We start from the raw sequence: 20,865 nt of genomic DNA on the forward strand, positions 1-20,865 counted from the left end.
TGTTATGACGTGTAATATTTATATGGTCTTAAACGTTTTACAAGCTAATATTATCTAGGATAAATTTCCATTTAGAAAAAAAAAAATCCCTAATATTATTTTATTATGTTTAATTTAGGCATATGTTTAATGTTACGACGTGTAATATTTATATGGGCTTAAAAATTTATGCAAGCTAATATTATCTAAGATAAATTTCTATTTATTAAAAAAAAAAATCCCTAATGATAAATTTAGGCATATGTTTAATTTTATTTATTATTTTATTATGGAGGGTTTTTTTTTTTTTTTTTGTGTGTGTGGTTATATATTACGGAGTTGTATTATTATTCACTATTGAGTTTTAATATTGTTCATTATATGTGATACTAAGTTTTAACTTTAATAGGAATTCTTTCTATGTGGTAGTAAGTTACTCATATATATATATATTTTGTCAAGCTCATATATCTTATCATATGCAATATATTGTAGTAAATTAATATAACTAAAAAATTGTGGTGTGTTTAATTTTCTTTCACTAATTACTACATATTTTCTAAAGACACGGTGTTTGTCAGGTCGCTACATAATCAACTTAAATCACTCTAACCCACCATGCCATGCATTTTATTCCATTTTTTTGTGATAAAATAATAGACAATTGACTAAATAAACATCCTCTAAAGTTTCAATAAAAATTTCCAAGTTTTTCTCACAATTTCCTTGATTTTTATTCAATTTTTATCGATATCGATATTTTGTCGATATTTCCATCGATATATCCCATCGATATATCCGTGTTTTTGGACCACCGATATTTCCGAAACTCTCGATATTTCTAAACCACGTTCCATATGATATCATCTCCCGCATGTACTTCATTTAAAAATTGGCTATCTGTTCTTGACTGGTTTACGAACCCGAAATTTCAACTTGATTTTTTTTTTTTCTTCTATGGTTTCGTATTAGACTGCAATTTGAAACGACATGCCTAAATATGTAGCCCCTGCCCTCCTCTGTCTTTCCTCATAAGAAGTCGCACATGTACTCTAGTAAATCTTCAGTATCCAAATCCTCTCATTCACACTGTTTTTATCATGCAATGTCTCACACAAAAGCAAAATGAAAACAAACAACGCAATAGAGAAGAAAATTAGGAAAAAGAAGGGAATTGAAACACAACTCAACCCCATCATACATTTATTAAGGACAGTCAGCTCTCAAAGATCGTGGAGCCAATTCCGTTTGAAGTCTTCTTCCACCACCCTTATGTTTATGTTTGTGAGACTGGATTTGAAAGGTTCCCCCCACAAATTTTCCGTATCTTTGTCACATATCACTTCCCGTAACTGCTCAAGATTCAAAACTGATACAGGCAACGCCAGCAATCTTAAGCATTGTACCATCTTGATCTTTCTTAAACCACTCATTTCACCAATCTCTTCAGGCAACTCCTTAATGTTGAAACAATAATAAATGTCAAGAAGGTTTAACTTAGAGAGGTTCTTAATCGAATCTGGAAGCCGTTCCAAATCTGTGCAGGACCTTAGCCTCAAGACCTCTAGACCGTCCAGCTTTCCAATCTCGTCAGGCAAGGCAGATAGCTGAACGCAATTGGTAATACTGAGCTTTTTTAGGTGGATAAGATCACAGAGCTTGGCAGGCAATTCCACCAGATCATTGCAATAGTCAATGTTCAATTCCACTAGATTGGGAAATGCCTCTAAGATTTGGATGGAAGAGTTGCTAAAAGCTTGACCGATGCTGCACATGAATAAAGATATCTTCTGCAGACCCTTCAACTGCATGGATTTCTCGCTTATGGAAGGAATTGAAATGCCCTCTAATCTTATTCTCTTCAGATTAGCCAAAGAACCCAAAAGCTTGAAATTACTCAAGTCAGCTTGTAAGACACCATAACTTGTGACTATTAGAACCTTCAACTTGGACATTTGCTTCAAGAACTTGGGTAAAACACAGTTCCCTGTCTGAAAATTCAAAACTAAGACCTCAGCTTTTGGTAGATCCATGTTGTGCCATGTTGCTGACAATCCATCTGTAAACCACATGCTATATGATGTGAGTGTGGGGGAGAAATTGATGTGAAAGTATTAAACAAGTCTTTGTGTGTGTGTGTGTGTGTGTGTGTGTGTGTGTGTGTGTGTGTGTCTATCTATTTTGTAAACAAGGAGAGATATGCCAACCAGTTGAGATAGATACTAAGCGAGCCTTCTTCGTTTTATGCTTCCTCTCTTTCCACCATGTTGGAAGCTCGTCTCCACGTATTTCTATTATCAGTCTCTGTTGTTCCGGGTCTTCACAACTCTCATGGATCGATAGCAATCTAAGCATATCATGTTGGATAACAAAGTGCTCGCCATAATAGCCATCCACGTCCTCGTTGCTGGTTATGATAAAAATTTAGTTTCTTAGAAGAAATTTGAAAAATGCGTATCGCAAAAATTAGTTACTAGTGGAAGCTAGTCATGAATATAAAAGATAGGTAGAGCGGAATATGGTACAAGAGAAAAGGCATAGAAGCTTGCATACCCTGTGACTACTACAAGGCTGGCCAGATTGCGATTGGTGAGATCGTAGAGGTTTGCAATGGACAGAATATCTTTAGTTCCCTTATACTCTGCCCACATATCCAGGAGGGCAGTAACGGGGATTATTCGGTCTTCAGGAAATAAACCAAGGTCTATGAAACAATTCTTGACGGCAGCCATTCCTTTGCCCAAGTCATCTAAGCAACTTTTGAGGTAAGCAAGCAACTTTTCGTCTGCTTCAAGAATAGAACCTTTAGACAATTCCATTAGTCTTATTTCCCAGATCTCTATAGGTCGATTGCGAAGTGAGTCTCCAATCGCTTTAAGGGAAAGTGGAAATCTCTTACACAACCGTACGATCTGCAGTTCACTTATCCCAAACGAAGTCAATAACTATTTAAGTTGCAGACTGAAAGTTCAACTTTCTCTAAATCATAACAATGGTTTCATGAAGAAGAGAAAATGGTCAAATAACTATCTATTTTTCTTTATTCTATTTTAGATTTAGTTCAAAAGTAAAGTAGGCAGTCTACATGCATGTCTGTTTGCAGATATATGTGCAAAAGAGTGAGCATAATTCCTTTTCCTCTTTTGTGATCCACAAGTAAGCTTAAATGTTTGAAATTCAAAACTAACAAATCACCTTTTCCTGAAGATCATCTGTTATGTTAGAGCTCGTGTTTGGTAGGAATGCTGAATCACGAAAAAGAGCCATAGCATATTTATCTTCCAATGTTTCTAAAGGATATGTACGACCAAATTTTGGAAAACGATATCTGGATGTCACCAAAACCTTGCAACTTGACATTTTGAATTCATTAAACCTGTCAAGAAGGGATTCTGATCTAAACTGAACATCATCCAAGACCAATAGTAAAGGATTTTTTCCTCTTTCCTCCATAAACTTTTGCAGCCATTTAAACGGATTTTCTTCATTTTGTAAAGCAGGTACCTCCAATCCCGCATGTTCACATAGTTCTTGGACAATAAGGTAGCTGACCTTACTCGAAACAGTGGCAAAGAAGATATTTTCCTTGAACTTCTCTAGCAAGTACACAAAAGAAAGCTGTCACCAAGAGGTCATATAAATTTACCTGTGCTTGTTCAACAGAGAACTGATTTCTATAATTTATTTTTCACAAATGCAAATGATGTTAAATTATTTCAGGTACCTTTAACTTTCGGATCATGACAAAACATTGTTGCCAAAGTGGTTTTCCCGCATCCCCCAGGAGCAGTAAGCACAAGTATTGACTCGGGGCCATCCCCAAGGAGCGTCATCTTCAGATCATCCAAAGGCGCATCCAAGCCAACAGGAACCGATGGAAGTGGAGGTACTGCACATCGAACCCCGATTTGATTTTTACTTTGTGCCACAACGTTTCGGTGAAGCATCATCACTGCATGGCTTCCTAACTGCACTGTCAGTACACTTAAGAGCATACGGAGAGAGTCATTCAATGCCTCAATTTCGTCGGTGTACTCGCGCTGTTTGATGAGGTTGAACCTCCACACCTCACAGCACTCATCAACCAGCTTCTTGCCCTCCTCCATTTTTGTTGTAAAATTTTCTAGGCTCTTCTCCAGGGGAACCAAATGATTGGAAGATGCTAGCTGTATAATCACTGGTTTTAACGAGTCTAGCGTGGTATTGAGATTTCCGAGGTGTGTTTGAAACATCTTGGCTGTGCTCTTCGCTTTTAGAACGGCAGAGAACAGAATTTCAAACGCTGCTCCTAGAGCAGACCCTGCCACTAACATACCCAGTTCCGCCATTACAACAACAACCCAGCTCTGAAAATTTGTATTTGTTTCAATCTGAACTTGTAAGACAAAACCAACACTATGTAAGGCAGATTACAAATGAGGAACAAGTGAGAGACTCTTAAGATAAGCTTGGAAAATTGACCAAAGAAAAAAAGGGAAGCTTGGAACCCGAGAAGAAAACATTTGTATCAAGAGACCCAGAACCAAGCAATGCAAAAGGAGTCAACTTGCTTCTATTACTTATCATTCAAGTGAAGATAAGCAAGAATATATCTTCAGCTTCAATGGCCAAAGTATATGTTGTTTGCAAGACTCTCTGGGTCAAGGTCATCCCACTTAATGTTGTTTTTTCTTGGGAAATCCCGATCGAAACTTCCTCAGTAGTAACGCGTTATAGATATTGATACAAGCGTTGTGAAAGCATCACATTGCCTTGACTGTTAGGAGGCTGCTGTTGGTCCTACGCCGTAACATTATATATATATATATATATATATATATATATATATATACAAGGGTGGTCCTACGCCTAGGGCAAGTAGGCTACTGCTTACCCCAAAAAGCAACCCACATGCATGCATAACCTAAAATTTCTCTCTCCTTTAATTACCTACCACCACTACTAAAAAAAACTCACAAAGCGTGAAGGGGCTGGGAAAAAAAACACAACACGTTAAAGAAACAACACTTTTAAACTAAATTTTATACAAACATAGCGAATTTTATAATCCCAGTTGGATAAAAAAAATCCATCCAAAATTGAATTTTCAAATTCCAACCACCCCCACTTAAAGTTAGTGAAATTAAAAAAAAATAAAAAAATTTATTATTATACTCAATATAAGGGTTCAAATTACAAAAACATCATATATGAAATGAATTTTAGAAAACTGTCATTGATTTTTTAAAATAAGTCCAACTCTAAAACCTCATAAAAAATCTAAAATACTCAATAGAATATCAAAGTAATTTAATAATCAAACTTAAATTCAATAGGACTAGCTGTCATTTTTTAAGTTTATTTATAGAAATTTAATAGTGTATGATTTATCTATATTATTAGTACTAAGACTGTGTATATCATTAAATATCTTAATAAAAAAATCAAAGTGAAAAGATTTATCTACAAATAGAGTAAATCCAGATCTAATTCCAGATCCTACCACGTCAATGATGTAGGCGTCCGTTTTGGGTCTTCGAGGTGCGTTCGTGCTCCACGGTGATATCAAGCAAGCACCATTGTTAACTTGTGCCTCTCTTTCTCTTCTCTCTCTCTCTCTCTCTCTCTCTCTCTCTCTCTCTCTCTCTCTGTTTTTAGTTGCAGAGAAGAAGAGAGAAGAAGAATAATAATAAAGATGAGAAGAAGATATGGATGAAACTTGGGGAATAGATAAAGAAAAGAGAAAGTGGCCTAGGAGACTGCATCCATCTCATTTCAAATTCATAGTTTATTTTTTTAATTAATTTTTTTTGATGTTCTCCAACAACCCATTAGTTTATTGGGTGGTTAGAAAATGAAGAAAATAGGTCGTCCGACTTGTATTGCTTTCCCACGAGGGTGTATATTATCTTTGGTCCAAGCTACATTTTTATTTCCCGCGAGGTCCATGTTAACCGTTACAGCTTTTAATTGATCGAATGGTAAAAGTTTGAACACAAAAGCGACCCCAGCCATACACATGTGTCACTGGATCAGCAACTAGAGTGAAAAAACCAAAACCAGAGACCAAAATGGGTTCAAATAAAGCAAGTCCTCTCAGGCTTATTTTTTAGTTTTCTCCTTGCACTGCTTTCAATATACCTACAAGTCTTTGAAGAGATTTATCCAATGCAACAAGTTGGTCGGTGTATTTATACTTTTTGTAACTGCTCCACAGCCTGACCTTGGAGCACTTACGAACAAGCTTCTCACCCTCCTCCATTTGCATTTTATAATTTTCCAGTTCCTCTGTATAGGGGCAATCCACATTGGTATATTCTACTGTTTTCGCGATAAATGGTTTTAAAGAGTATAGCGTGGAATCAAGATCTCCAAGCAGGAGCCTAAACATCGCAGTATTGTCCTTCACTCCTACAACAGCATCAAACAGCTCCCCAAATGCTGCTGCTAGAGCAGCCCCTTCGACTATCGATGCCACTGCTGTATAATTATACCCAAAAAAAGGGTTGTTAGATTCCAAATTGTGACCTCTTTCAAAGTTAGGAAGAGTACTAATAATAAAAGGAGAGTTACCTTGTACCGCACTGCTTTTTTCAGCTCGCTCGAGAGCAGACTATATTTTTTACTGAACCAAAGGTCTCGATGTCCATTTCCGATTCCAGCTGCAGGTCTAGTGTAGCCAGCAGCCTTCTAATAGACCCTTTCATTCCAGCAAGCGCTTTCGCACTTTCTCTTGCCAAAGACAACGTCTCCTTCAGAGCACTTGGTTGCTCTTGCTGTTGCACTTGCAGCCTCAGAGTTTCCAACTGTTCGCTGTTATAACCTTCGAATTCAACGAGCTTTTTGGCGCTTTGTCTTGCCAAAAGCAATGTCTCCTTCATATCCCTTGCTTCCTGTATCTTTAGGCTCTCCGACAGCATCTTAAGACGGTCATCCAACGTGACAAGCTGCTCGGTGTGGTGGGTTGTGCAGTTGAACATCAAGTGCAAGACGTGAAGATTGGACAACCCTTGAACCAACCTTTGTCCCTTCCTCCATTTGAACATCAAGTGCAAGACGTGAAGATTGGACAACCCTTGAACCAACCTTTGTCCCTTCCTCCATTTGTATTTTGAGATTCTCTATTAAGTCGTTAGGAAGACCCAGTTGCACATTGTGCTCTTCTATTTGTGCAATGATCAGCGGTTGCAAAGAGTCTAGGGTGGATTTGAGAGCTCCCAAGGGTCTCAATTTCACACCCTTATCCATTTTTATCTTTACCACATCATACATCATTGCAAATACTGCTCCTAGACCAGCCCCTCCGATTAACTCCAGTGCCATGATTAAAAAAAAATTGTGGGGAAGTTGAGAGTCTTAATATAAACTCTCTTACTTTTGTTAAATAAATAAAAAAAAAAAAAAAAACTCTCTTACTTTGTTGGTGATCATGCAAGACCTCTTAATTGCAATATATAATGCTTCAACGACAGCCGGAAATTTCGGCAATATCATTTCTTGGAAACTTTTAAAAGCAAACAAAAACAACTATATTTGCAATCATTGAAGAAACCGTCAGGTGACCAAATTTTGGATTTTCAAATGCCATTTCTGGGAAACTTTCAAACATCTTCGGGTCTAGGATAAACACTTTAACCATTGCATTGGTTATGTAAATTTTCGTTTTCTTGCTGTTTTTTATCTTCTTATTTATGTTTGACATTCGGGGGGCGTGAAGGCCCAAAGAGGGAGAGATGACAAGCCTAAGCTAAGCAAAGTTGACTTTAGGCTTAGAAAAGCCCAACATGTCTGTTTTCTTTTCATTGTGGTCACTCATTTTATTTGTGTTCCTTCTTTTGGCATAAAGAAGGTTATTTATACTTTGAACGGCAGCTGACCTGCATTGATGTGAACTGAACCAGGGCTGGGCCAAAGTTGACCAAGCCCCCACGCCACCTGGGCTGAATAATGAATTTTAACCCAAAATCAAAATTAGTGATTTGGACCTGTAGGATTTATGTGTGGTACTTAACTGTCAGCTGCCACGTGTATAAATTTATGTAAGTAATTATAGATCACGCACCAACGGGACCTCTTACTTTGTTGGTGATCATACAGGACCTCTTAACTGCAATATATAATGCTTCAACGACAGCCGGAAATTTCTGCAATATCATTTCTTGGAAACTTTTAAAAAAAGGAAATAAAAATGAGTATCTGGGAAACTTGGTGACCAAATTGGGATTTTCAAATGCCATTTCTGGGAAACTTTCAAATATAAATGTACGTACCACAATATCTACAATCACAAGTGACAACTTTACGACAATTTGATTGAATAAATAGTGGTAATTGACAACTTAATTTGATCTAGTATAAATAAAACATCTTCAGGTCTAGGATAAACACCTTAACCATTGCATTGGTTATGTAAATTTCCGTTTTTCTTGCTGTTGTTTGTGTTTGTTATTTATGTTCGCGTGGGGATCCTAAACAAGTTTGAGAGCTATGAGATTTATCATATTTATAGGGAGAAGAACACTGTTGCAGACAGATTGGCTAGTTGGAGTCATAACCTGGATATGAGTTTGTATCTGTTTGATGAGGCTCTTGATTGGCTTGGCTATTTGTTAGTGGATAACATGGTGGGGTTGTCTAAACTTCGTATGATTTGTGTTGTTTAATTTCGTTAGTTATTGGGGGTTCCTACCCCTCCCTTGTTCACCCAAAAAAACAAAAGAAGGAGAGGAGGCAAGCCTAAGCAGAGTTGACATTTACGCTTAGAAAAGCCCAATATATATGTTTTCTTCTTATCGTCACTCATTTTATTTGTCTTCCTCCTTTTAGCATAAAGGTTATTTATACCTGGAATGCAAGTAGGTTCAGGGACAAACAGGCAAGGCGGCCGTCTAGGGCCCCCAATTTTGTATAATACCATATATATACATACCTATATTATTTAGAAAAATTATATTATATAAATATTATGTTGAGTCCAAACCAATTATTGTAAATATATATATATATATATATATAAACTTCTCTAATCATTCAATTAAAAATTAAAAATAGGAAACTCAATAAAAGTCCACTTATTGTAAAAAAGAAAAAGAAAAGAAAAACTTGGCCAATGACTCAATTCAAAACTAAAAAACGGATACTCAATAAAGACCTAATTATTTTTTAAACTTATAGCTTAAATTAATTAACCTAGTTGAACCAATAAGGAAATTGAAAAAGATATGGTAGAAAAACTTGATTATGTAACGCTACGGGCACCAACTTGTTTACCAACTTTTGAATACCAACACATGTGACACATGACATGGCAACCTATGTCATGTGCCACATGTGTTGGTATCCAAAAGTTGGTAAACAAGTTGGTGCCCGTATCGTTACTCTTAATTGATACTTTTGAATCGAAAAATGCAAGACGAGTGATATTTAAGTGATGTTTTGATGCATTTTATAAATTGTTGTGTAAATTACATATTGATTGTTTTACAATTGTGAAGTTCATGTAATATTTTTTTAGCTTATCGAAAAAAAAATCATATAAATATACATATAGAGGAGAAGGGCCCATTTAGGATGTTCGACAAGGGCCTCCACACAACGTGGGCTGAATAATGAATTTCAACCCAAAATTGTAATAAGATCAGTTTCAACCCAAATCGTACGCTACAAATGCTGTCGAGATTTCCGCGTTTAATACAATTGACTCTAAAGACATTGGCAAGGCAGCAGCTAAACAGGTCTTCTTCCACTGTAAAACCTGAAAAGACGAAAACAGTTGACTTGATAGAGCAAGCCTCAAATATTGATATTTTTATTACTAGGTTTTTTCCAATGCTTTCCTATTAGACTTGTTCGATGGGACTGCAATTTCAACCCACATGTCTAAGATATACACTCAGTGGAGTTTTGCCTTCGGCTCCAAGTAATATGTTAGTATTCTGACTAATTTGGAGCTGAGAGTTGTTTCCAAGAAAGAAAGGTAGATTCTTGTCTTCTTTTGCACCAGGGTAGCCCCTGCCCCCATTTGTCTTCCCTCATAAGAAATCGCACATGTAAATCTTTAGCATATGGTTTGTAAATCCAAATCCTCTACACAAATGAAAAACAAACAACGAGAAAGAGAACAAAATGACGAGGTAAAAAAACATTGAAACACAACTTACTCATAGAGCCATTGCCCCAGCATACGTTTATTAAAGACATACAGCTCTCAAAGATTGTGAAGCCAATTCAGGTTGAAGTCTTCTTTTACCACCGATATCTTTGTCTTTGTGAGATTGGATTTGAAAGGTTCCCCCCATAAGTTTTCTGTGTATTCATCACATATCACTTCCCGTAACTCCCCAAGATTCAAAACTGATACAGGCAACTCTTGCAATCTTGAGCATTGTCCTATGTTGATTTTTTCTAAACCACTCATTTCACCAATGTCTTCAGGCAACTCCTTGATGCTGAAACATTTATATATGTCAAGCAAGTGTAACTTAGTGAGGTCCTTAATGGAGCCTGGAAGTTTTACCAAGTCTGTGCAGGACCTCAGCCTCAATACCTCTAAACCCTCTAGCTTTCCAATCTCTTCAGGCAAGCTAGATAGCTTATGGCAATTGGTAATACTGAGCTTCTTTAGGCGGATAAGATCACAGATCTTGACAGGCAATTCCACCAAATCATCGCAGTAGTCAATGTTCAATTCCACTAGATTTGGAAATGCCTCTAAGATTTGGATGGAAGAGTTGCTAAAAGTTTGACCGATGCTGCACATGAATAAAGATATCTTCTGCAGACTCTTCAACTGCATGGAGTTCTTCCTTATGGAAGGAATTGAAATGCGTTCTAATCTTATTCTCTTCAGATTAGCCAAAGAACCCAAAAGCTTGAAATTACTCAAGTCAGCTTGTAAGACACCATAATTTGTGACTATTAGAACCTTCAACTTGGACATTTTCTTCACGAACTTTGGCAGACCATAGTTCTCTGTCTGAAAATTAAGAACTAGAACCTCAGCCTTTGGTAGATGCATGTCGTGCCACTTTTCTGAGGACAATCCATCTGCAAACCATATGCTATATGATGTGAGTGTGGGAAGAAATTAATGTGAAATTCCTATATTCAAGCCTTAGTGTTTACATGTGTGTGTGTTTGTCATATGCATTTGGTAAAGGAGGAGAGATGGGACAACCAGTTGAGATAGATAATGAGCGGGTCTTCTTGGGTTTATTCTTCTGTTCTGTCCACCACTTAGGGAGATTGTCACTACAAATATCTATAATCAGCCTTTTTTCCTTTCCTATTTCATCTTGACCAATCTGATGGATAGCTAGATTTCTAAGCATATCATGCTGGGTAACAAAGTGTTCACTGTAATAGCCATCGATCTCCGTCTTCCCATTCCTGGTTAAGATCATAAATATTTTCTTAGCTTAGTCATAAATATTAAAAGAAAAGGTAAGGTGAGAAAAGATATCAAAGACGAGATACAAGCTTGCATATACCTTGTGACTAGATTCGCCAAATTACGATTGGTAAGCTCGTGGATGTTCGTAATGGACCAAGAATCCTTATCCAGTCCATATAATTCTGCCCACATATCAATGAGAGCAACAGCAGGGATACTTCGGTGTTCAGGAAATAAAGCAAGGTCAATGAAGCATTCCTTAATGATAGGCATTCGTTCATGCATTTGTTCATCCAAGGCATCTAAGCTACTTTGGAGGCAAGCAAGCAAATAATCCTCAGAATCAAGAATAGAAGAGCCTTTAGACAATTCCGCTACTCTTTTCTCCCAGATCTCTGTAGGCTGCTCGCAAACTGATCTTCCGATCGTTGTAATGGCAAGTGGAAATCCCTTACAGTGCTGTACTATCTGGAGTTAAATTGTCCCAAATGAAGTCAATTACTATTTGAGTTGCTCATCGAAAATTGAACTTCTTCCAAATCATATCAATTGTTTGGTTAACCGGCTATCTGCTTCTCCTTATTCTTATCTTCAATTTAGTTTATAAGTAAAGTAGGCATAAAGGTATATGCATTTTCAGATATCGTAATGTGTTTACTTGCGTGTATGGACGATTCACATAGAAAATGAAGGTTATTTGTCTCCTTTTTTTGATAGGCACAATAAACACAAATTATGTTTTGAAATGCAAACAAGAAATTACCTGTTCCGCTAGATTGTCTGGTATATAAGAGCTCCTATCAGACCGGGATGCTGAATGACGAAAAAGTGTCATTGCATCTCCTGGTTCCAATGTTCCTAAAAGATATGCAGGACCAAATCTTGGAAATTGAACTCTTGATGTCACCAAAATGTTGTGATTTGGTCTTTTGAATTCATCAAGCTTATCAAGAAGGGAGTCTGATCCCGGCGTCACGTCATCCAGGACCAAAAGTAGGGGATCTTGTCCTGTTGTATTCAGAAATTCTTGCAGCCAGTTAAATGCAATTGCTTCTTCTTGGAAAGAAGGTACCAGGGATCCGGTTTTTCGACATAGTTCTTGTAAAACAAGGCAGTTGGACTTCTTTGAAACAATGACGAAAAAGAGATTGCCTTTGAATTTTTCTGTCCAAGTAGAACAAAAGAAAGCAGTCACCAAGGGGTCATTTAAATCTGTCTACAATTGTACAAATTCTTTCTTCAACACATTCTAAATTCTAGATGGTATAGAACGTTTCAATTTCATGAATAATTCACCAATTAGTATAAAAATAAATAGAAATTGATATACTTCTGTACCATATATACCTTTGACTTTCTGATCTTTGCAAATCTTTTGTGCCAGTGTGGTTTTCCCGCATCCTCCAAGACCAGTCACCACAAGCATTGATGCCTCGTCTTTAAGAAGCTCCATCTTCAACTCCTCCACATGCACATCCAATCCAACAGTAAAGGGTGGAGGCTCAGGTATTGCACACCAACCTTGATTTTGATTTTGATATTGTGCCACAATATTCGCATCGATTTGGTTCAATGTTGTAGCCATATCGATTACCCGAGCCCTCGTATCACTTATTATGTGCACTGTCAGTACACTTAACAGTGTATTGAGAGATGCATTCAATGCAACAAGTTTGCTGGTGTAAATAGGCTTTTTGAAAGCGTTTAACTTCCATGGACGAACCTTGGAGCACTTGTCAACGAGCTCAACGCCCTTCTTCATTTGGATCCTAAACCTTTCTAGGCCCGGGATGGGGCGAAACAATATGTTGGGATGTTGTCTTACGTCTTCATCCACTTGCTGAAAAGAGTCCATGGTGAATTTGAGATCTCTGAGGTGGGTTTTAAACATTATAGTCTTCGACGACACCGCTATAACACCATCAAGCAGCGTCCCAAATACTGCTCCTAGAGCAGCTCCTCCCACTGCCTCCAATGCCATAACTACACCCAAACAAGACCCAACTCTGAAACCTTGCCAGAGACTGTTAACATATAAATTTAGATTTCACAAGTCATTTGAATCCAAGAAAACAAGTTTTTTCTTGCCTTTATTGGTGGTCGAACAAAGAAAAAATAAGCAAAGAATATATAAAGTACATTGTAATATTCTTCTTCACATAGAAGACGATATGAATATGTGGGGGCGAAAGACTCCTTGGGTCAATAGGGAAGCTCGATAGAAGCTAACCAACAACGACCAAAGTCACGTTTTGCACTAGTGCTTTCTAGGAAAATATAGAAATATTGGTTTTAGGATACTTCGTAATGCTAACGGGAAAGATTTTGATAACTTGTATACTAGTGGAAAAGGGTCTGGATTTGCATATCAGTGATCTCAAGTTTGAATCCTCATGACAGATTCGTAGTGTGTGTGACAAACCTCATTGTAATTTAGTTTATTGCTTGTATTCATTAAATAAAAAAGGAAACTTTCGTAACAAGTAAAATAAGCTTCCACATTGAAAGGTACTGGACCATTGACGACGAATTCTAGAAAATGAAGTACTAATATGGAAACCCACAAAAGAAGGAAAGCCAAATCCCACAGCAACTTCTTCCAAAGCCCAGAATTCGACAGTTCGTTAATACACGGTTTCTTTTTACAAAGCAATAGCTCAATTTTCTGGTGAGGGCTCGAGTATTGTGGGATCAAACGTGATGCAAAATACGAATGTCTTTTCCTTCCTTTCTTTATTGGGTTGAAAAGAGGGGGATCATAATCATCATATATGGAAATTACATGACCTTTTTACAAATTAAAAAGCAGCACCGAAGCTCTACGAAATATGCTCAAGTCATGTCATGCCAAGCAAGCAACAACAATTTTGAATGGCCAAAAAGAAACCGATTTGCACACATAAGTAGTGATTAAATAATCACTAGAAAATGAAGTGCTTAAATGTTGATGTGATATTGTTGGGTTTAGAACTTTAGAGGGAATGAAGTTGAACTTAAATTTTTTTTAAAAAAAAAAAAAAAAAAAAAGGCAGATGAAAAATGCAAAATAAAGAGGAAAGGACAATAGCTTGAAGGAAATTAAATTACAAAGAAAAGAAAAACATAAAAAAGCATAAAAAAGAAGGAAATTGAGAAAATGAAACACAAATTACAAGAGGTAGCTCAAACATTTGCTGAGGAAAGACAAATATCAAGATCGAAGCATTTTTTTTTTTTTTTTTAGCAAAGAGATTATCATTAAAACATAGGCAAACAAAACAGTACAGCATGAAGCCATAGGGAAGGCGGGAACACCTCCTTCAACCAAACAGCCAGGAGAAAGGAAAACAAACAGACTAGAGAAAAAACAAGCAAAGAAGCTCAGTTAAACGACCAGCCACTAGGACGCCACCAAAGGATGCACGTCAGCCTCTAACCAACAACAACCTACGATCTTGGAGGACAAGGTAATCCATCCGCCTACAGATCAAAAACCAGGGATGATGGGGGTCTGTGAATCCAGACTTCCTCGCGCATCCCCCTCCTAGCATTTGCCGCAATTGAATCATCTAAACCATTTAACCGATGAGGGATCCACCGCCAATTACAGAAGTTGAACTGGTTACAACGATTTCTAATAGCAAAAAGGATAGGATAAATAGACCACACACTCCTGCCAATTCCGCCATTGACATTTTGAACCAGCTCCTTCGAGTCTGTCTCAATGATGATGCAAGTGGCACCCAAATCAGCAGCCAAAGAAATTCCTTTTAACGCAGAATGAGCCTCCGCCTCAAGCACAGAGGCCGTCAGTCTAAACCCTTCATAACCTCCCAAAAAATTGCCATCTTCATATCGAACCACACCACCCAAACCAGATTTCACGGAGACTTTATCCCAACTTGCATCAACGTTAACCTTGCACCATCTATGGGGAGGCAGAGACCGAGTATCCTCAGATGTTACACTAGAGGGAGCACGCACCATCAGCGGAGTAGTCACAGGGCTTGACGCAAAGTGGAATTCCCCAAGCATTTGTCTAATTCTCACTAGAGATTGATTTGGGCGTACAGGCTTACCTTCAAAAACTGCATCACACCAGCTGCACCAGATAATCCAACATGTATATGCAATCAAAGCAAGAATCCCCAATCCTTTCTTGCTTATTTTGATTTTGATTCCCCAAAACACTGAGTAGCCACTCTACCATACAGGCTATGCTTTGACGGTCAACTCTGTAATTTAATGGGCCACCAAACCAAACATATTGCACCCAGTCACACAATAAGAACAAATGCTCCTTTGATTCCGGCCACTCAGGACACAAAGGGCATAAAGGGCTGGCTCCCAAGTGTCTCCTAAATAAGCCCTCCAAAGTCGGCAAACAGCCTCTAACCATCCTCCATAGAAAATTCTTGAGTTTGGGAATCAGGTTGGACTTCCATATAATCTTCCATAGCTCTGGAAAATTTCCCCTTGAGCCAAATGGCCGGTCATGATGTTGGGAGGGTGGAGCATCCCTCATAATATTATATCAAGATCGAAGCTTGTGGAGCCAATTTAGGTTGTTATCTTCTTTGACCACCTTTATGTGTATGTTTTTGAGAAAGGGTAAGAAGGGTTCCCATAAAAGTTCTGTCTCTTCATCACATATCACATCCTTCAACTGCTCAAGGTCCAAAACTGATGCAGGAAGATCTTGCAATCTTGAGCATTGTCTCATGTTGAGCTTTTTTAAACTGCAAATCTCACCAATGTGTTCAGGCAACTGCTTAATGCTAAAGCAATAGGATATGTCAAGAAATTTTAACTTTTTGAGGTTCCTAATCGAGCTTGGCAACTCTAACAAGTCTGTACAAGACCTAAGCCTCAACACTTCCAAACTGAGTAACTTTCCGATCTTTTCAGGCAAGGCGGATAGGTTATGACAGTTAGTGATGCTAAGCTTCTTAAGGCGAATGAGATCACAAACCTCGACAGGCAACTCCACCAGCTCATGGCAACAATCTATGTCCATTTCGCCTAGATTTGGCAATGCATCTAAAATGTTGATGGAACCTTTACCAAAAGCTTGACCGATGCTACACATGAACAAAGATATCTTCTGTACACTTTCCAACTGTTTGATGTTCTTGCTTATTGAAGGAATTGAAATGCGTTCCAATCTAATTCTCTTCAGATTTGATGATGAACCAAGTAGTTGAAAATTATTTAATTCAGCAGGTAAGAAACTGAAATTTGTGACTATTAGAACCTTTAATTTATCCATTTTCTTCACAAATTCGGGTAAGTCGTAGCTGTTTGTTTCAAAATTTAAAACTAGAACCTCTGCTTTTGGTAGTTGCATGTTTGGCCATTTTTTTGAGAAGGCTCCATCTGCAAACAATAAGCTATAAGATGTGAGTGTGGGAAATGTGCCAAAGTACTATTCAAGTTGTAGTGCGTAGTATGTGTGTGCGTCTGTATGTACATGTGTGCGTATTTACTAAAGAGAGAAAGATGGGACAACCAGTTAAGATAGATAATAGTCGAGCCTGCATGGGCTGATGCTTTGCCTCTGTCAGCCAGTTAGGAAGATTATCTCCACGTATGTCTATAATCAGTCTTTTTCTCTGTCCTATTGGGTCCTGGCTCGCCTGATGGATAGCCAACTCTCTAAGCATATCATGCTGAGTAACAAAGTGTTCAGTGTAATAGCCATCAGCCTCCCACTCATTCCTGGATGTCCAATAATAATTCATAAGAGATTTCTTCAACATAAATATTGGAACAGAAAATTATGAGCAGCAGCAAGTCATGAATATAAAGGAAAAAAATGGAGTGATAGTAGCAGACAATAGGAACATGAAAGCCTACATACCTTGTGGCTATAAGATTGGCTAAACTCTGGGTGGTTAGTTCGTAGAGGTTTGCAATGGACAGATTAGGTTCGTCTAGGCCATATAACTCTGCCCACATATCTATGAGGGTGGCAGCAGAGATCCTTTGATCTTTAGGAAATGAGCAAAGGTCAAGGAAACATTCCTTGAGGGTAGGCTTTTCTTTATCCAAGGCATCTATGCTGCTTTTGAGGCAAGCAAGCAAATCATTGTTTGATGCAAGTATAGAAGAACCTTTAGACCATTCCATTACTCTTTTTCGCCAGATCTCTATAGGTTGGCCGCGAAGTGATCTTCCAACAGCTGTAATCGCAAGTGGAAATCCCTTACATAGCTCTACTATCTGCAGTTCAATTTCCCCAAATGAAGCCAATCACTATTTGAGTTGCAGGTCCAAAACAATAGCGTCTAAATCTCATCTCAATGGTTTCATGCAGATGACAAAATGTTTAAGTAACTGTCTACGTCACATGAATGTATAATCATTTGCAGGTTGATATTGTAAATGGAAGTATTCACTATTCACTCATGTGTATGGATATGTGTATATATATATATATATATATATATATAGTTTCATGCAGATGACAAAATTTTTAAGTAACTGTCTACGTAACATGAATGTATAATCATTTGCAGGTTGATATGGTAAATGGAAGTATTCACTATTCACTCATGTGTATGGATATATATATATATATATATATAGTTTCATGCAGATGACAAAATGTTTAAGTAACTGTCTACGTAACATGAATGTATAATCATTTGCAGGTTGATATGGTAAATGGAAGTATTCACTATTCACTCATGTGTATGGATGTAAATATATATACACACACACACACATATAGGAGTTCTCAGTGCAGGATGTCCCTCCTTTTAACAAAGGACGAATTTTGTATTTAAAAGACAGACGTCCTGTAGAGAGAAAAAACCTACATGTAATTATTTATAAAGAAAAATAATAAAAGAAATCACCTTTCTCGAAAGATCTTCCCGAGCATAAGAGCTCTTATCCTCCAAAAATGCTGAATGATGAAAAAGAGCCATTGCATCTTCATCATTCAAGAATTCCAAACGATATGAAGAACCAAATCTTGGAAATGCAAATCTTGATGTGACCAAAACTTTGTAATTTGTCATTTTGAATTCATCAAACTTCTCAAGTAGGGACTCTGATCCTGACCAAACATCATCCAGGACAAACAGTACAGAATTTTGTGATGTTTCCTTCAGAAATAGTTGCAACCAGTAAACTGCAGTTACTTCATTTTCGAAAGCAGGCACCTGGGAACCCTTGCGTTGATATAGCTCATGTACAACAAGGTCCAAGTTGGGCTTTTTTGAAAGAGTGACGAAGAAGATATTGTTCTTGAATTTATCTATCCAAATACGATTTAAGAGAAGTGTCACTAAAAGCTCATTGAAATATGTCTCCAATTGTGCAATGGAAAACAATATACACAAATGGTGGTCATACAAAACAATATAATTGGAAGCCTAACATATGCAGATAGTAAGAACTAAGTGAGGCAATATTCTTAAGAAGATATATCCCAGTCATGAAGTTATAAAATCCTTGGTTACTTCTTCTGAAGTAATAATTCCTATCAGTGAGATGCGGTGAATATATTCCTGTAAGGCTATAACTGTAGAAAACAACTACATTTAAAGGTTGAATAAGATATCAGAAATATAGAACAGAGAGACTTGAGTCTCCCTAAAACCTCTGTCCCTTAGCCATGCATATTGATATAAGTTTGACTTAAATTTTCAATCCAATAAGACATACGATTCAGGCAACGGCTCATTACAAGATTAGTAGCTTGAAATGAAGCTATGTAAATATGTAAATTTGTTCAGATGGATCAGATTTGGGTATACTTATGTTAACCACCAACAAAAGGGAAATCAAAGAAAATTGGTATCTTCCACATACCACTAAAACAAATAAAATCATGTTAAGTTTCATATCATAATAACACTACCATTAGACTACTAGTGTAGCACTTTTCAACTAGGAAGTAAAACTGCTTTATCAATTAGAACTGAAAAAAGAAGGTTGATATACCTTTAACTTCCTGATCTTGACAAAACTTTTTTGCCAATGTGGTTTTCCCACATCCACCAGCAGCAGTCAGCACAAGCATTGACACATCATCCTTAAGAAGCTGTATCTTCAATTCTTTCAATGGCACATCCAACCCAACTGTAACCGGCGGAGATTCAGGCACTGAAGACCAACCATTGATTTTTTCAGGTTGGTTTTGCATCACCAAGTTCCCTTCAATTCGATGCAGCACCGTCTCTATATTCCTCAAAGAAACCAAGGTCTCCTTGACATCCCTTATGCCCTGCACTTTCAACACCTCCACTAGTCTTTGAAGACATTTATCCAATTCATCAAGCTTTCTGGTGTATCTGTATTTTCTGCACCAGCTCCACACACCAACCTTGCTGCATTTGTAAACAAGCTTTACCCCCTCCTCCATCTGCATTGCAAAATTTTCTAGCCCCTCCTTTGAGTCATATTTTTCTCTCTCTTTGATCACCGGCTGTAAAGAGTCCAGTGTGGATTTGATATCTCCAAGCATAGATTTAAACATGGTAGTCTCCTTCTTCACTGCTATAACAGCATCAAATAGCATTTGAAATGCTACTCTAAAAGTACCCCCTCCGACTAAATCCACTGCCATGAGTATAAAATAATACCCAACACCAAAATCAGACAAATTATATTTGTTTCAAATAAAAAACCCAAACAACACGAAGACTCAATGATCTCCTTGCTCTGATGAAACAGGACAGAAATCCGATAAATGCTTTCTGAGATGAAAGAGAGTATAATCTAGTTCAGTGGCAAAGAATGCCATGGAGATGTAGTTTACAACTCTCTGAACTTATATGATGAGAGAGAGAAGATTCCAAGTTGGAGCTCTATAACTTTTTGATTGACTGATTGACTAAAGCAAACGCAGTTTCCGAGTGTAAGGTTGTACTAATTCGAGAAACTGCAACCATATGATCACCAAAAAAACACAAGAAACTGCTACGAACACCAGATTTTTGTTTCTGCAATTTACCGTGTCTCGGAAACATCGGGGGCAGATGATCAGACCGTGCACGCGGTGGAGAAAACAAGCCCTAATTTCGTTAAACTTTTTTTTCTTCCTTTCTTTTGGCAATTGCGAGGATAGAGTTTAAAGAAATAGATCACATTACACTTTTGTCCCTGTAGTTTGAGTAATTTTTCATTTTTATACCGTAGTTTCAGTTGTACCTACCAATCTTAGTTATGTAATTTACTTTTGCAATTTTGATCCCAATTGTTAATTCTGTTAAAATTGAAGATGTAAATCTGATATGGCAGTTTGTATGTGAAGAAGTGAAAATAAGCAAACTACATACTAAAATTGTCAAAATTTGAAACAGTTTTACTAAAGTGTAATTTGACCAAAGAAATAATACAAGAAATGACACAGGGAAATAGTGGTGGAGCCACAAAGGAATAAGGTGGTGCAACTGCATTTTCTCTCATCGAAAAATCTCTTGGAGAGGTTGGGATTTAACCCTATGATGGCGCTCACCATGTATTCGACTAAATGGCTCAAAGAGACTTTGTTGTTTTGTTTGTTTGTGATTTTTTTTTTCCAC

General features: G+C 37.4%; 3 protein-coding genes and 1 pseudogene across 3 annotated transcripts; all 4 read right to left on the reverse strand.

The window, feature by feature from the left end:
• Positions 1–1,185: 1,185 nt before the first annotated feature.
• Positions 1,186–7,281, reverse strand: LOC117635426 (annotated as a pseudogene).
• Positions 7,282–10,165: 2,884 nt separating this feature from the next.
• LOC117635427 (probable disease resistance protein At5g66890) lies at positions 10,166–13,115 on the reverse strand. The gene is made up of 5 exons (XM_034369750.1): positions 12,698–13,115; positions 12,114–12,514; positions 11,448–11,818; positions 11,135–11,346; positions 10,166–11,004 (listed from the first exon to the last, which is right to left on the reverse strand). Exons 1-5 carry the CDS (start codon positions 13,110–13,112, stop codon positions 10,166–10,168), a joined length of 2,238 nt encoding a protein of 745 aa, XP_034225641.1. The 5' UTR covers positions 13,113–13,115.
• Positions 13,116–14,541: 1,426 nt separating this feature from the next.
• Positions 14,542–15,387, reverse strand: LOC117636186. Its single transcript, XM_034370684.1, has one exon. It carries the CDS (start codon positions 15,362–15,364, stop codon positions 14,810–14,812), a length of 555 nt encoding a protein of 184 aa, XP_034226575.1. The 5' UTR covers positions 15,365–15,387; the 3' UTR covers positions 14,542–14,809.
• LOC117636181 (probable disease resistance protein At5g66900) lies at positions 14,542–20,370 on the reverse strand. Its single transcript, XM_034370679.1, has 5 exons — positions 19,283–20,370; positions 18,190–18,593; positions 17,190–17,551; positions 16,839–17,047; positions 14,542–16,705 (listed from the first exon to the last, which is right to left on the reverse strand). Exons 1-5 carry the CDS (start codon positions 19,905–19,907, stop codon positions 15,864–15,866), a joined length of 2,442 nt encoding a protein of 813 aa, XP_034226570.1. The 5' UTR covers positions 19,908–20,370; the 3' UTR covers positions 14,542–15,863.
• Positions 20,371–20,865: the final 495 nt, after the last annotated feature.

Source organism: Prunus dulcis, chromosome 7 (genome assembly GCF_902201215.1).
Source record: "Prunus dulcis chromosome 7, ALMONDv2, whole genome shotgun sequence".
Lineage (NCBI taxonomy): Eukaryota > Viridiplantae > Streptophyta > Magnoliopsida > Rosales > Rosaceae > Prunus > Prunus dulcis.